General features: G+C 47.3%; 1 protein-coding gene across 1 annotated transcript in view; it reads right to left on the bottom strand.

Annotated features, from left to right (window-relative positions):
• RYR3 (ryanodine receptor 3) overlaps positions 1-16226 on the bottom strand; it is a 500519-nt gene extending 484293 nt beyond the window's left edge. Inside the window, exon 1 of the mRNA XM_072808654.1 lies at positions 16081-16226. Coding sequence (XP_072664755.1) covers positions 16081-16131 — 51 coding nt within the window. The 5' untranslated portion in view covers positions 16132-16226. The remainder of the gene's footprint in view (positions 1-16080) is intronic.
• Between the last annotated feature and the right edge of the window lie 427 nt (positions 16227-16653).

Consider the following 16653-nt stretch of genomic DNA (forward strand, 5'->3'; position numbering starts at 1 on the left):
ATCTAGGAAAGCTCAGTTTTAACTAAAACATGCTATGTGTACCCATCACAGCATATATGCAATGTCCCCAAAACTATAAGAAAGCCCTCGATGGAAACAAAGAAAGTGTTACCTGGGGCATTCACTTTAATGACCCCATGTAGATTAGTGAGCGAGAGGGCTCCTCTGAAAGTGAAGCATAGGACCTGAGACCTGAAGGAAGGTTTCCAAGAAGGGATAACTGAGGACCAGGTGGCAGAAAGAGTAAATGATGGATGGCCCTCTTCACTAAACGGATTTACAAGTGAACAATAGTAAGTTCAAAAAGAGACAGATGAAGGGGATCCCTGGGTGGCGCAGCGGTTTAGCGCCTGCCTTTGGCCCAGGGCGCGATCCTGGAGACCCAGGATCGAATCCCACGTCGGGCTCCTGGTGCATGGAGCCTGCTTCTCCCTCTGCCTGTGTCTCTGCCTCTCTCTCTCTCACTGTGCGCCTATCATAAGTAAATAAAAATTAAAAAAAAAAAAAAAAGAGACAGATGAAGCACTCTAGAAAGATAAGGGTGTTTATGGGCAGAGCTCTGATGATACCCCACAAAGAAGAATCCAATGATACTATAGAGGTGGACACTAGAAGTAGAGTTTAGTTAAAACACGAGGTATCAGATTTCAAACAAACTTATATTTCCTCCCATTTTATTCATTTTGCTTTATTAGGTTGTTCTATAAATGTTTATTCAGCACATGCTGAATATGCTGAATATGGGCTGTGCTATGCTGCCCATTGGGCATACACCAGAAACAGCAACAAAATCCCCAAATCTCTGACTTAATCATATTACACCTTTTAAACTTTATGGAAAAAGAATCAGTCCCATTAGATGTTCAACTGTCTAATTCAGAATGGAACTTAAAATTTGTGAATGTGAAGTCCCTCGTTCTAAGTAACTAGGTAAGAACATGTCATTTGGGTATGCTGAATAACTAGTCTAAGTAATGAGGACTTGCAGAAACAATAAAAAAAAAAATCACTCACTCAAGAAATCACTGAGTCACTGTGTTCATGAATGAGCACTGATTAGAATCCTAAGAAACCATAAAGTTTGCACAATATGATCAAGTGCCTGATTATTTAGTCCAGGCAACAATAATTATCAATTATTCAGCAGTCATATTCCTCACTAAACTTTTATTCCTCACTAAAATTCTAAATAAATAATCTGAATGTATTGATTTCAATTCTGATCTTCTACTTTTCTTCAGTATTAGATGTGACAAACTGGTCAGTCATAAAAGGGCAAGAGCCAGGGTAGTAAGGTCTGTAGAATCTACTCTACCACTGGCCTTGACAGGGCTCCTGTGTCCCACCCTGCCTCTGGCAGGGCTGCAGGGACCAAAGTTCAACAGTCTGAGGTAGGAGGGACACCACTGAGACTTAACAGCCAGTGCTTCATAAAGCCTTTAATTCAGCTACAACCCTTCAGTGCTTATTAGTTTCTGTTTTGTAGACGTTCTGGAAGTACCTATACTGCTTCTTCTGCCACGTAAAACCCCTTGTCCTGAGCCAAAGTCAATCACCTTTTGTAGCTACAGAGTGTTTCTCCATGAAGAAGCATTTAGGTGCAACATGACACCCTTCTTGACTTCCATTCCGGAGCAAGGCCAGTTCCCTGTCTGGAGTCCAGTCTGGACAAATGTAGTTGCTCAAGTGATCATGTTTGTCCTCTTAAAGGGCCAACAAGATTCTACAGCATCAGATATATAACTGTGAATTGAAAAAAACAATATAAAAAGCACCCTTACATAATCTGTATCTATATATTCTACTCTACCAAAACCTTGTTGTACTAAATTAACATAAGCATCGCCTTTGGAAATTTTTAGAATGAATTGTATTTATGTTAGCTAGTTCTCTATTATTGAAAGAAAAAAAGGCCAGATCATCTGATTTGCTCCCAAGATAGTTTTCCACTCTCAGCTCCCAATAGTCTGTCCCATGTAACCCATATGCTCCAGTCTTTATAGTTCCTTGAGAACATCTCAGATTCTCACACCCTGGGTTTTATTTACTTCATGATGATCCTTGTATCTGAAATGCACTTTTAACTCCATTTTCCATCTACCAACACCTTATAGAATCCATCCAGTTCAAGTGCTCCCCATTTTCAAATTTTCCTTGACTAGTCAAAATTATCCCTTCAAAAGTGTGTAACTTTTACCTTTATTTAACACATTCTTTGTCATACTCCACTGTCAATTCTCTAGATGTCAAATTCCCCTGCCACGCTTGAAGATCCTTGAGAATAGAATTGTGTATTTTGCTCACCTTTAAATGTCCTTCGGTCCCTAGCATGTGTCTTTCACAGTTAAGTGCTCAACAATGCCCAGTGGATAAAGGAATGAATGGATAACACATAGGATCTCAGTTTCCTAACACAAAAATTAAAAGATGATTGTCATGGGTCTTTAGCTAGCTATAAATATCCCATGATTCTTTTAGAAGGGCATTAGCTCTAATTTAGCTCAGGTTTCAGACACTGAAAAACACCACAAAAAATCATCCTCAACAGACTTATACAAGAAAGAAAGAGGAACTTCATTACAGTCCTATTCAGGACCTACAGAAGGAAATCTCCAAATAAGGTCCAAAAGGAGGTTCTAAAGGAGGAATTAGGGCTACGAAGAAGTAGGAAAAATCTAAAAGTAAAAACAAGCCGAGCAACATGAAAGTGGTAAAGTATAATGCAAAACAAAAATCAATCTTGAATAATCCAGAAATTTGAGCTAGTAATAAAATGTCTTCCTTTCATCTGTAGATATTAATAATGACCCAGTTTTGTTCTAAATCTTCATATTCACATGCCAGTAGAAGAGGCTTGTATGTGCTGTTGATAGCACTCAAGAATCTCATGGAAATAAAGGGGCACATGCTTGTAGTTATTAGCTTGTATCCGGAACAGATTAAAACTGTTAAAAGCACACAAAAATCTTTTCTAAGACCAACATCAAAATAACCTTTTGTTTCTCAAGTAAGCATCCCTTTACAAACATCTAGAAACACAAAAACCACAAAAATATCAATAGTCTTCAAACTGGCATCAATGACATACAGAACACACATGCGCTTCACTGGTATGAAATTGTCCCATATCTGCTTTCTCTTTCCATAAGGACCTGGAAACGTCCCATGTGTATGTTTAGTCTTGAGAGTCAGGCAGAGCCATCCTCACTTCTTGGTTTTTACAAGCTGACTCCATACAAGCGACTGAAGTCAGAAACTGAGACGTCAGTCCCCATACCCCCAGCCTGGATGATTCCATGATGTTGTTGGGTCAGTGTCACCAATCATTAGAATCTCTCCTCTACTAATGGAAAATATTGAGTTCCATCTAAGATATTGGCATCTACAAAATAAGACTGGGGTAAAACTTACGAAATTAGTAATGCTTGGTCTCTTTGCTCCTTATCTTTATCTTTTATTTTTAGAGAAAACACAAGTGGTAGGTGGAGGGTGGGAAGAGGGGTAGAGGGAGAAACAGAATCCCAAGAGACTCCACACACAGCACAGAAGCCTGATGTGGGCTCAATCTCAACCCTGAGATCATGACCTGGGCCAAAATCAAGAGTCAAGCACTTAAACGACTGAGCCACCCAGGCACCCCATATGTACCGCCTTCTTTTTTTTTTTTTTAATATTTATTTATTTATTCATAGAGACACAGAGAGAGAGAAAGAGAGGCAGAGACACAGGCAGAGGGAGAAGCAGGCTCCACGCAGAGGGTCCGACGTGGGACTTGATCCAGGGTCTCCAGGATCACATCCAGGGCTGCAGGCGGCACTAAACCGCTGCGCCACCGAGGCTGCCCCGCCTTCTTTTTTTTTAATGTATCCTCCCTCTCTCCCCTATTTCTTTAGGGGATTCAAAGTAACCTGTTGTAGAACTGAACTTGACAATGCCCTAGTGACCATTCCTTATCTTTCAACCTCAAATGCTGTACTCCCAGATCAAGGTTTTATTCCTTGATAATCTGATCATCCAGGAGCAGGTGTAGCAACATCTAAATCCCCTTCCCCACCCCCTGCCTTGGAGATAATGTCAATCTAAAGCAGTATCCTCGATGCCATGAGTTCCATGTACCTTATCACACATGAGAGAGATGTCTGGAACAAAGGGATCATATTCTCCCCAGTGACATATTATACTTAACCTATGGGCTAGAGAGACATTAATCCTAAATCTCTTTTACTCCAAAACCCAAATAAACCTGCTTTTGAATTTTCATTTGATTTCAGGAGCTTAGACTAGATCTGGGAGCCTCTTTGCTTTGTGAGATGAGTGCCTTCCTATGTGTATTCTAAAGCCCTCGTCATGAACATAAGTGATGTGTACTTAGCACAGCCGGAGACCAGAGCAAACCCTGAGGCTCAGTCAACATATTTGTCATCATCTACCAAACAGCTGGGAATCAGGCACAGGCTCCTGCCTTTCGCTAAGAACACAACTTGGGACTGCAACCTTCATGTGTTCAGAAAATCAAGTGCAAACACATGCACACCCACAGGTTTTCATTTGGCTAAGGCTTCTAAAAAGCAAGTGGAAGAGCTATTTAGATGTTTCCCCCAAATTAATTGAGTTAGAAATTGTAGTAAATAAACAGTTTTAAGTACATCTTCTACCTCCAAAACGGTTCCCGTATCATGAAAGAGCAGCTGCTGCAGGACCCCAGGTAGCTTGCAGAAGCACAGGCTGAACATGGATGCTAGGACCCCAGCAGAGGGAGGCCCCGGCCACTGGGCAGTAAGACTGACCTTAAAATATGTATTACGTCATATCACAGAATTTTGCACAGAAGAGAAAATGCACACAGTATGAAGTAGGTATTGTGCTTACTACAGTTCTACAAACATCACCATAATTAATTATTTCAACAGCCACGTAAGAAGCTATTAATACCTCTATTTTAGAGGTGAAGAAACTGTCAGGGTCTCATAGCTTAGAAATGACAAATCTAGAATTCACACCATGGTCTTATTCTGAGCTCTTAACCACTCTCTTAGCAGACACTCCAGGTGGTAATGGGGTTGATGCTGATGGCAATGGTAGTAACAGTGAGCTGGAAATGGCACATGGTACCAGAGAAACCATCAAGTTCAAGGCCAATAAGAAGAGAGAACAATGCTATTCAATTGTTTTTTAATTTTTCACTTTTTTTTTTAAAAAAAAGATTGGTTTGGCTAGGCAAAATTTATACTAATTATAGTCATTTCTGTGATTTGTACAATTACGTCTAATTAGGAACCAGTAAAATAATATTTATGTACAAGAATAAGTCAGAATAACTTCGATCTTAAATTTATTTGATTATAATGATGAGCTCTCTGCATATGTAATCAGACTTCACTGTTGCCCAGCTTCTAATATGCATGTGTACATCTTGCAGCATTTTATACTTTAGAAAGTATGCTTTCTGAAGACATCCTCAAGAACCACACATTTTCGGATGTCAGGGAAAAGAGGCGGCTAATAGTGATAGAATATGGCCTCGCTCTGGGGAATCTTGGAGTCTGGTCATTTCATCCTGACCCCTCCCTGAGAATTTGTTATGATTTTTACCATGCTACAGATTAAAAAACTGAGGCTGGAGTATATGAAATAGATCATTCATATAGTTTAGTTTCCATTCACAACTTAAAAAGTGAAATGTATTGCTACTGAAACACCAAGTTAAACACCAAGAGAAATCACCTCCTTACTTTAAGGAAATCAAAAGCCCAACCATTCTCTATTATTTGGGGGAATCTTGCTTTAATTCTTTTAGTTAAATTTCCCAACTGCTTAGCCCAATTAAGCTTTCTGTTGTTAGGACCTGCTTTCTGAGTGAAAATAAAGAGCCAAACTAGGGTGATAATAACCTATCAAAACCAAGGCGCCATTAGTTAGCCCATGTGCCTAGACTTCCTATACACCTGTCACTGGTCAAGGAGCACAGTATTTTAACTAAGTAAACAGCTACTCTCATCCAGGGACAGGACAATTGTCAATACAGATTACGTGGCCAACAGTATCCAATTTAATTCCATGGAAAGAAGAGAGGAGAAAGATGGGAATAACATTGGATTGAGAGGTAGGGTAAGAATCAGAGGCTTGAACCACTGCCCATAACAGGACCCCCAGAGGAAAGGTCACTAAACCATGTAACAAGAACCAAGCTTTACTTTAGGTGCACGCCTTGCATCCTTAGTCACGAATAGGAATCAAGAGAGTACATAGCCAGATCCTTACAGTAGGATGACCTTGTGTTGCTGAAAACACAGTGCATTCCCAGAAAGGCACATTTCTATATTTAAAACATAGGTTGAAAGAGAACTCTCCCCAAACCAAGGACACGTTGTCTGTGTTTAGGATTCTCCGAATTGCGTTGCTCATCCATTGACACAGGTAATCAAAAATTGCTAGGGGAAAAGTCAGTGAGTATTTGAATCAAGAGGCTTTACAAAGGAGACGCTTAAGAACTGACCCATCTATCTGTGCTCCCGCGGCCATGACCATTCCAGGTTCATTTCCAATCACAAGGCCTGGTCACATCATAGTTAAGAAGAATGCCAGGAATCAAGAACATGGAATAATCACAGGGCATTGTCCTTTTGTACTTTTCAATGAGAAAATAAATATGCAATGACATTTAGCGTACCCAGTGTGCCTAACGTCCATGTTTATGCTATTTATTGAAACTGTATTAGTAGCTAATATTTATTGAGGACTTACTATATGTCGGGCACTCTTCCAAGCACCTGACACAGATGCTGAATCCTCACTATAACCATCTAAGGCAGACACTCAGATTTAACACATGAGGAAATAGGCACAGAAGTGAAGAAACTGCCCCAAGGTCACGTATCCCAATAAGAACTACTTTTTTTGTGGCGCCTGGGTGGCTCGGTCAGTTAGGTGTCTACCCTTGGCTTGGATCATGATCCTGGAGTCCTGGGACGGAGCCCCACCTTGGGCTCCCTGTTCATTGGGGAGCCTGCTTCTCCCTCTCCCTCTGGCCCTCCCCACCCACCTGCCCACTCATACACTCTTTCTCTCCCAAATCAATCCATAAATAAATCAAATAATTACTTTTTGTACCATGGAGGTATGGAAAAGTCAAATTAAATGTTACAAATTCATCTGACATGACTGATAACCTTGCCACCTCAAAACAAGACTGAGCCCCCTCTTGACCATCAGCCCTTGGAAGCACTGAATGTTAAAATGTCTTATTCATCTGTGTAACCACCAGTCACTTGATCAGGGCCAGTGATAGAGTAGTTGGTCAACAGATGCTGAATGGACACCCTGCTTATTTCAGTTTAATGATATCTGTATCTGTATGACAATTTGAAAGGGTTTTTAAAGGCTAGTACAATCTGATTCATTTTTATGATCAAGTCCCTCATTTATTAAGCCTGTTAATTTGTCTGCCTGCCAATCTGTCTCTCATATACTGTGATAAATGATACACTGTCTTTTATGTTGACATTTTCATCCAAGGACCTTGATGTATATTATGAGCCTAATCCTTCTCGTAAAAATATTCATGCATTCTAAGCAGCTTATGCACTTAAAATGTGAGGGTTCATCCATGGCTGGAAACTGGCAGGCAGCTCACTGTCCTGCTGCAAAGGTGTTTTGCTTGGCTGGAAGTGTTTAAGGATTTTTTATTTGAATGTGTATACCAGGCCCACCTTTCTTTGCAGATAAAGCCCAATTCACACATCTAGTTACCTGCCTGGCCACCAAAGTGTTCAAGTTTGTGAGCCCTGTGGTGCCTGGAGATTCAGAGAAGATTGAATTTAAAGCCCCTGTATTTCTGGAGTTTAGAATCTATGGCTCATGCTTTAGGTTGACAGGAACCTCTTTATGTAATTGGGCAACAAAACAACTTTTATTCCAAGCTACTGCCTCCATGTATACAAACCTAATTCTCCTGGAGGACACCTGGAGTCTCTTCACTACTATTTTCAAAGCATCCCTGAGATATCGTCATTATTACTACGTTTCTATAAATGCAGGAATTAAAGCCCAGGGAAGGGCAGACAATCCTAAAGATACCTGGTGATAGAAATCCCACCAAATAGAGCAAGTGCTTTAGCTCTGAGTTTACCTACTTGGCTCGTATGTTCTCTGTTACGTTTTTTCATCTCAAAATCCTGTTTGGAAAGAAATGAGATCTGTTCAAGACATCACTATGGTTCACTCTTGGACTCCCCTTTTCTGGCCAGTCTAGATAGAAGAGGGGTTGGTTGACTTGGGGGTAGATCACTGCTATAGTTCAGAACAACAGCTATGTGTCCTGATGACCGACGATGATGATCATGGACAGATGGAAGGGCTCATGAGGGGCCCACACTGATCCAGGAGTGGCTGCCCTGTTTTGACTTGACCTTTTGGATTCAGCATTTGGTTTAACGTAGAGTTGTGGCCCCCTGGATCTCTTGTACTGCTCTAGGATGATTTACAGTCTGGATCTGGTCCATGGCATAGAGCGCAGCCAGTCCCAATCAATACCTCTTACAGCGTGGACATTTATGTGCCACTGATGGAGAACTTTCCATTTCTTCCTGTAGTCCCACTGACTTGCTCTCTCTGCTCAGGCCCATTAGAGAACTCAACTGTGAAATTATCAGAGAGTAAATGCGAGGCCCCACCACTGGTCTGCTGAGAAGCATGTACCTTCCAGTAAGAGCCTCTCCTATTTGCTCTGGTGAGAGACAGGCAGCTCTCCCTGGCATTCTCTCCCCACCCTGCCCTTTTTTTGTTTGTTTCAGTAGAAATTGCTCTATGCTGGTATCAGGAATGCTGGGGCATTTGCTTGTGATAATGATGAGCAACCTATCAATAAACATGATAACCAATAATGGACTTTTGTCACTTGAACACTTTTCTACTTCAGGAAGGCAGCACCTTAGCTCTTACTTTGACACAGAGTTACCCTGCCCTAAGTTATAAAAATCTGAGACTTTCTTATTCTAACTGTTGCTCCTGATTCTGAACCATGTAAAACAGAGTATGTATCAGCACTAGTCCTGGCTGCAAACAGTACTCCTTCCAATGCTTGAAATGAGGTTGGCCACTTTCTCCCACATAGTTCAAGGCTTCCTCTCCTCTAATCAAAGGTCTTAAGTAGACCGAGATGAGAGAACTCAACTTCTGTGCCCCGATGCTCCCCCTGCTGCTCAGGGTTTCCCAAGATCCTGGGCATGATCACTCAGGCTTGGCGCTCCCCACAATGTTCCCAAATGCTCTCATCCTTCACCAGTCCAATTCCTATTCCTTCAGGAACCGGCTCTGCTCAGCCGAAGATCATCATTAATGGGTACCCGCTGAGCTAACAATGTTGCATTTCCGCATTTTGATAGAGGGAAGTTCTTAAGTCTATGCCTTATTTCAAAGGCAGAATAAGAAAAATGGCTTTCTGTACACCCACAACCAACCCAGATTTTCGAGTGAAAATTTACACTTGGTTCAAAGCTGTGCCACCTCGCTCTTCACACTGGTTGGCTCCTGTAGCATAAAACCACACACAAACTGAACTCAGTGGAAAAGCTGTTGATGGCCTGCGAGATTCTGCACAGGCAGCAGCAGTTCTGTATCCTGTCCTGCCTCTTTTGCACTCCTGAAGTAAAGCAGCAGCAAGCAGCTGTCACCCCAGAGGGGATGGTTCATGTGGAGTGAAATTTCTGAAGCTCTCTGTAGTCTGATTTTAAGATAAAATGTTTGCTTTCCTTCTTCTTGGGTGTCAAATCCAGTAAAGGAGGTCTCAGCCTCCTCAAGTAGGCAAGCCTGTGTGGGGCAGGGGGAGACCTGAGCTCAATAAGGGCATTCACTGCCCAAATGAGGTAGAGGGGAAAGGAAGAAACGGGGAGGGCTTGTGTCTCACCACCTCCTTCCCACAGGGCTGTGTCCCACCTAAAGGGACAACAGCCCGCTGTGCTCCCGTAGGTCAGCAACGTGCTCTGGGCTAGATGGGGCAAGAAGCATGGGTGAGGAGACAGCACAGCTTTTATTCTTGAATACTGCATCATCAGGCTCAGAGCCCATCTGAACTTTGTTTTCTAACAATCAGGAATCAGAAAGGACAGAAGGAGGGTGAAAAATAATCCTGGCACCTCCCAAGGCTCCTCCCAGTAGCAGGATCAGGACCAGGGTGCTGGCACTTCTTCCTCCCTCTCTCTGACCTGAAAGAGGTGCTATGACGGCAAAACACACCAAAGCAAAGGAAACTGCGGTAGCTGGAAATGTCTTTGTCCCGAAAATACCCCAGTGGCTTCTGAACAAGAGGATGGCTGCGGGGACACCAGCCCGAAGCCCAGAAGACCCGACGCAGCCTCTGGGGAGAAGCGGTGCCTGCAGCCTCAGCATTGGCTGCCTTCCCACCACAAAAGCATCTGCTTCATCCAGGTGCGACTCAAAGGAACTCTGCAAAAGCCCTGAGTCTCCAGACAGATGCAGACCGAGGTAGCAAAATCCCTGGGAGGAAAAGCAGAGCTGGCTTTATTGCAAAGCTGGTCCCAATGCCCTGGAGGAAAAGGAAGAATGGGCTCCTAGAGGCAGTGGGAGGGAAGAAACAGGGGGGTAGCTGGAAAAGCAAGAGACATGGGATTCAGGAAGTAAAGGGGGTCCTATGGGATATAGTAGCCCTGCTAATCTTCTGAGGAGATGAAAAGTCTCTATTCTATTTGGTGGCTGCAATCCTGGGGTCCCGCCTGGCCCTTTGAAGGCTCCTACACCCAGCAACTTGCCTTCTCAGTCAAGTTTTTTAGTTGAGTAACTTGAGATGAGTTGGTGTTCGCTTTAGTCAAGTAATTTCCCAACACTGGGACTGGACCGACACCAGAGACAGTGTAAGAACCTTGGGCAGGGAGCAACAAGAGCTGGATCACTAGTAGGCAGACATCCCACACAAGGGAAACAGTGATACTACCCTACCAAACACACCCTTGTCTCCCACTCGGGGTACTGCTGGAGTTACTGCTGTCTTTCATTACACTTCTGTGGAGCCATGAAAGCAGATTCCACCTTCATACAGTGGGGGAAATGAAACCTCAATTTTCTTAAGTGACTCATTCAAGGTCACAGTGAGCCAGGGCTGAAATGAAGAATTCCTGCGTCTGAGTTGAATTTTTTAAAAAAAATTTTTTATTACATTTCACTCCTACTGGATAAATCTTGTATCAAGGGTAGCTTAAAGACCAAGCTAATATAGAAGGGTTTATATGGATGAGGGATCGTGGAAAATGAGCTTACATACTGGTTTCACGGGACCTTCCCAGCCTATACCTGACATTGGTAAGAATCATTCAAAAGGATTTCAAGCCAATTAGAAAATGATGGAGTCAGTGGCTTCTACACTGGAAATTCTTTATATAGTAAAGGAAAACCCACATTATGAAATAAAAAAATCCTTCCCAGGAAGGAGCAAAACAAAGGATCACCAAGCAAGCAGAAGAGGCAAATAAACACAGAGAGACATAATAAGATCTATTGTAATACAAATCCTTTGAAAGTAACTACCGGAGTCTTTTGCTTTCCAGATAAACTCCTCCCACCCTTTTTCAATATTCTTCTCCTCACATCAATCCTAAGGAGCCTGGGATATAGATCTGTTTTCCCTTTAAATCAATACGGGGAAAGGCATGAAGAATTGTTTAAAACTGTATCTCATGGAAGGGTCCTCATCCTGCTTAATGGTCAAATCAGCTGAAGACAAAATATGCACAGACCTCAGACGTACACCTTCTCCACCTGCACACCTGTTCTTGATCTCACTCCCCTTACACGGGGCCACAGCGTGTTCCAAGTATTCTAAGTTCCAGTCACTATCGCCTTGTGATCCTGGAGCTCAGTAGCCTCAACTCCCTCAGGACACCCCCCCTCCGCGGCAGTCAGGGCCTCAAGAGCCCGGGGCAGCCCCTCACGCAGATGCGGCCCCTCTGACCCAAGTTCATTTCTTTGGGAGAAGCACTTGGCTTCCTTTACACAGCCCCCCACAGAATTTCCCCAGGAAGGAGGGCTGCTGAGTGTCCAGCTCTTCTGTGACAGTTCCTTACTGAGATCAGTACTCCAGAGCCAAGGGAAAGGACACTGACAAGTTGGCAAGTGATGCCAGCCCATCGTGCTGGCACATTCTGACTTCCATCATTTTAAACATCGACCCTAGTTCAGCAGGAGAGCACAGCTCAGCACCGACAGGGGCCTGGGTATCCGGGTCTGCATTCTCGCACCCCCTCCCAGGACTGCCCCTGTCCTCCTGAGATGCTCTGCTTGAAGGCCTAAATCACTCAGTCTACCTCCTTTCTGGAGAAAAGACGACGCAAAGCAAGCCAGTGGCTTCCTGCGGCTGTTAGTATGTGAATGGAGTCTGCTGAGGGGAGAAGCCGGCGGGGATCTATAAACCACCAAGTGCAGGTTCACTGTCCTCTCACCCTGGGACAACGTGCTCTGGAGGCGTGTGGGCTCACAGGAGGGCCACAGCACAACTTCAGGGATCTGTCCTGGTCACCCTGTAGGGAGGAACCGGGACCAGGGGAGCAGTCCTGATCCTAAGCCCAAGCACCTCCTCTTGTCCCTCCAGAGTGCCAAATTTAGACTGAGGACAACTCTCCACATGGATGGCTGGATTAGGCATCTGTGAGCAATCTTTAATTAAAACTAATAGAAACGAACCTCTACCTCACTTTGAGTTGTCACAGTTAACTTTATGGTGGAGAGGGGGCTAGCAAGGATAAGGCTGTGGTATTTTTTTTGTCAAATGATAAGCTGAGGTTTGGAGGTCTTTCTTCCTTCCTTTCCTTTTTCAATGGACCCCCTAGCTCCGGAGAAAGAAGTCCGGGGTGGGGAAGCGGAGAAGACAGCTACTCCCCTGCCCTCTCAGAGCCTAACGGGTGCCAGCTGCTCCGACCGCCTGGCAATGGGGTCACTACCACTCCTGTCACTGTAACTTCTTGCTTCCAGATGAGTGGCTGGCAGGTGTATCTGCTTCTGAGCAGCTTCAGAGCCACGTCAGTGTCACTGATGACGTCAGCAAGATCACTCGGAAGGCAGGATGATGCCACTGCCAGCAGCAGTGGGAGGGAAGATTTTCCTGCTTAAAGAAAATTCTTAGGCTCTCTGGCTGACTCTCTCTCTCTCTCATTGACTTAAATGACTGCCAGTGATTGGAGAAGGCCAGAGAGGATATGTAGTCTTACACAGCCATTTGAAGGTCTGGGGTACAAGGGCATTTGGTCGACACGATGCACCTGCACTTCCGAACCCCTTGGGTGGGGACGGCCCCCACTGAGGAGAGAATGGGCTTCAAACATATGGGAGGACGCACCCAACATGACCCACCTCCCGGCAAGTGTCTGAAGCCCAGGGACACACACCTATTGTGATTACTGCAGCAAGCCTGGCCCATTTTGTGTCACAGATAGTTCCAGCTCCTTTTATTTTTGTTACTATCATAATAAACAGGATACTGTAACCACCAACAACTTGACAAGGATCCTCAATGCAATGTTATTCTTTGGTCAGTTTTTTTTTTTTTTTTTTTTTAAGTAGGTTTAAAAGCCTCTATTGTCTAGAATGGCAATCTGTTAAAGTTCTCAGTTGCAAAGATAAAGTTCTTTTCCATCATCAAATATCAACCACCTTCCAGTCCAGGACAAATGTGAAGGCGAGGAGGCATTATATGACTGACATGTGGCCAAAATGCTTTAAAAGATATTGTTCTGGGAGAAGCAAGAGGCCCTAACGTGTGTGTGTGGGGGGGGGGGGGGGGAGGGGGAGTTCAAAGTGCAAAAGCTTCTCAAATCCAGGCATTTTCAAAGGTGAGAAAACCCCACTCTGAGCACAGCCCTGTGATTCCTAACTTCCCCTAAAAGCAGCAAGATAAAGTCAAAATTCTGTGCAAATCAAAATTTATGGTGACTGGGTTTGCAGAAATAATTGTGCCTAATTCCTGGATATCGAGAGATAGTGTCATGGGTCAGAAAGCAGCAGTGCCCATGACAGTGTATCCCGAGGACCACAGCCTGTGGCAAAGTGCTCCACACTGGGTCACCATGGGCATTTAAGTCAACATTACGTAATGACAATCATCAGCAACTTGCTGGGCAACTACAGCCAAGTGACTTGATTTCCTGTGCCTCCGTTTCACCACCTATTGTCTCCCCAATAAAACCACAGATGAAGATGTTTGCCAAGTTACTAAAGAACCCGCCTAGAAAACATTCCAGGTGATTACTAGGAGCAATAATAATTGCCCCCAAGTCCCTGGAAGCCATAGCTGATATGCAGTACCTCTGCAACAGAGGTTCCTAGCCTGGGTCCTTGAACCCTGCAGGGGGCCATGGATGGGCTTTTAAGGAAAGCCCAACTACTCTAATCTCTGGGACGGGACACCCATAACATAAAGCATTTCAGAACCACTGCTGTACATTAAGCCTTGGTTACAAGGATACCAAAAACACTTACACTGCCTGATGGAAGAGGAAGAGCCAGGGAAGGTGACCACAGAAGCCAAGAGAAACACAAGGGGTGGTGGCTCTCAAGAAAACCACCAGGCTTTCACCTCAACCCTCTGAATCGTCTAGTTCACACCCACCCAACCTCTCAGAATTGACTGATTTCTTCAGTCGGTGATGCTTGGAAGATCATTACTTATAAGCAAAAGGGACAACTGATTGAGAAGGGCACAAGGCAGAGAGCACCTGAGGTGCCACCCTTCCAATGGCAAGGACACCTGTTGGAAGGAAAGCTTAGGGATTCCACAGGGCTTTGGGAGAATGGGCAGCTTTACAACCTGAGGGCATGAGGAGTGGCAGGTGTGAAGCTGGACCGCTGAGTGCAGGGTGAGAAATGAGGAGGGTGTCTGGGTCCAGGGTGAAGGCACGGATAATTGTGGAATATCAGAGGAGTATATCAGAAGGGCACTGGGATCCTCTGTACCTCCTAAATGAGACCCAAGCCCCAGCCCTGACAGCGGAACCACGTCTGGAAGAGAAAGTCAAGAGTCTGGGAGAAGGGGAGGGGACGGGGCACAGCGGGTACCTAAAGCGAAGGAGAGAGGGCCAGAATCTCATTATAATTCCGGGGCGCTAGGCCGCGCATATAAAATGATCTAACACTTACGGAGCAATTTACAGTTTACAAAACATTGTGACACCCACTATCTCATTTAATCCTTATCACCCTGAAACGTCGGTTAGAGCTTCTCCATTTCACAGAGAGGAAACTGAGGCTAGGAAGGGCGGATCAGGCGACTGCTCAAGGTCACCTGGCTGAAACTGGAGCTGGGACGCCCCCGGGTGTCCCCCACGCCTCCAGGACGCCTTCCCAGGAACTGCTGGGGGGCAAAGTTGATGTGGCTCCGGCACATCCCCGCCCCCGCCCCCGCCCCCGCCCCCCGCCACTTCCCCTGGAGTCTGGGGCGGAGTAGCGCCCTCCGGTGCCAGGAAGGGGACCTGAGTGACGCGGAGCCGCCGACCGGGGTTTCCCCGTCCTGCGGGCTCGGGGCAGGCGCTCGGGGCCCCGCTCCCGCTCCCGCTCCCGCTCCCGCGGCGGCCGGCGGCTCGGGGCTCGGGGCTCGGGGCTCGGGGCCCGGGGCTCGGGGCTCGGCGCGGGGGGCGCGGGCGGACCGTCTCCCGCGCCATCCCGGGCCGGGCCGGGGTCGAGCGCCAGCGCCCGCTTCTCGCCCTGGGCTCCGCTCCCGCGCCCGGCCGGCGGGTCCCTTCCGGAGGGCCCTGGGCAGGGGCCACCTCGGAGGCGGCGGGGCGCGGCGGGGCGCCGGGGCGCCGGGGTGGGAGCGCGCGACTCCGCGGCGGGAGCCTCCACCTGTGATCCTGCGGGTCCGGGCCACCGCGAGCCAGCCCTGGCTGCAAGTTTGGGCGCCGCAGGCTTCTGACCGAGTAGCAAGTTGCCTGGGGGCCTGGCTGGGGGCGGCGTTGGGGGGAAGGGCCAGGCACGAGGAGGTGCCCCTTCCCACGCAGCCCCGCCGCCCCGCGCCCCGCTCGGCGCTGCGCCCCCCGCCCGCCGCCCGCCGCCCGCCGCCCCTCCCGCGCCGCGGAGACTCACAGTCCGCAGGAACTGGATCTCGTCCTCGCCTCCTTCTGCCCCTTCGGCCATGGCTTCCGAGGCGTCGGCGGGGCCCCGCGCCCCGCGCCCCCGGCCGCCGCTGCGCGCTCCCGCCGCCGCCTCCCGGCTCCTCCGGCTCCTCCGGCTCCTCCGGCTCCCGGCTCAGCCTCAGCAGCGCCGAGCCGCCCCCGGCCGCCCGCCCGCCCGCGAGCTGGGCCACCCTCCCCCGCACTGCAGAGCGCCGGCGCCAGCCACGCCGCCCGCCCACCCGCTCGCCTCGCGCCCCGGCTAGTGCGCGGCGGCCCGGGCCCGGCGACAGCGCAGCGCCAGGCGCCGAGCGGGCGGGGGCGGGGGCGGGGGCGGCGCAGCCGGGAGGGTGCAGTGGGGCCTCCCCCGCGCCCCGCCGCGCCCCGCCGCGCCTCCAGCCCCGCGCCTCTGCGGCGGCGACCGGGCGCCCCCACCCTGCTCCGACTCCCCAGCAAAGGCCAGGTGCCGAGCCCCCTCGGGGCCGCCGCGTGGTGGTTTCGGGGCAGTGCTGGGCGCGCCCCGGGGCCTTGCTGGGACCCACCCCGA

Source organism: Canis lupus, chromosome 32 (genome assembly GCF_048164855.1).
Source record: "Canis lupus baileyi chromosome 32, mCanLup2.hap1, whole genome shotgun sequence".
NCBI classification, from domain to species: domain Eukaryota; kingdom Metazoa; phylum Chordata; class Mammalia; order Carnivora; family Canidae; genus Canis; species Canis lupus.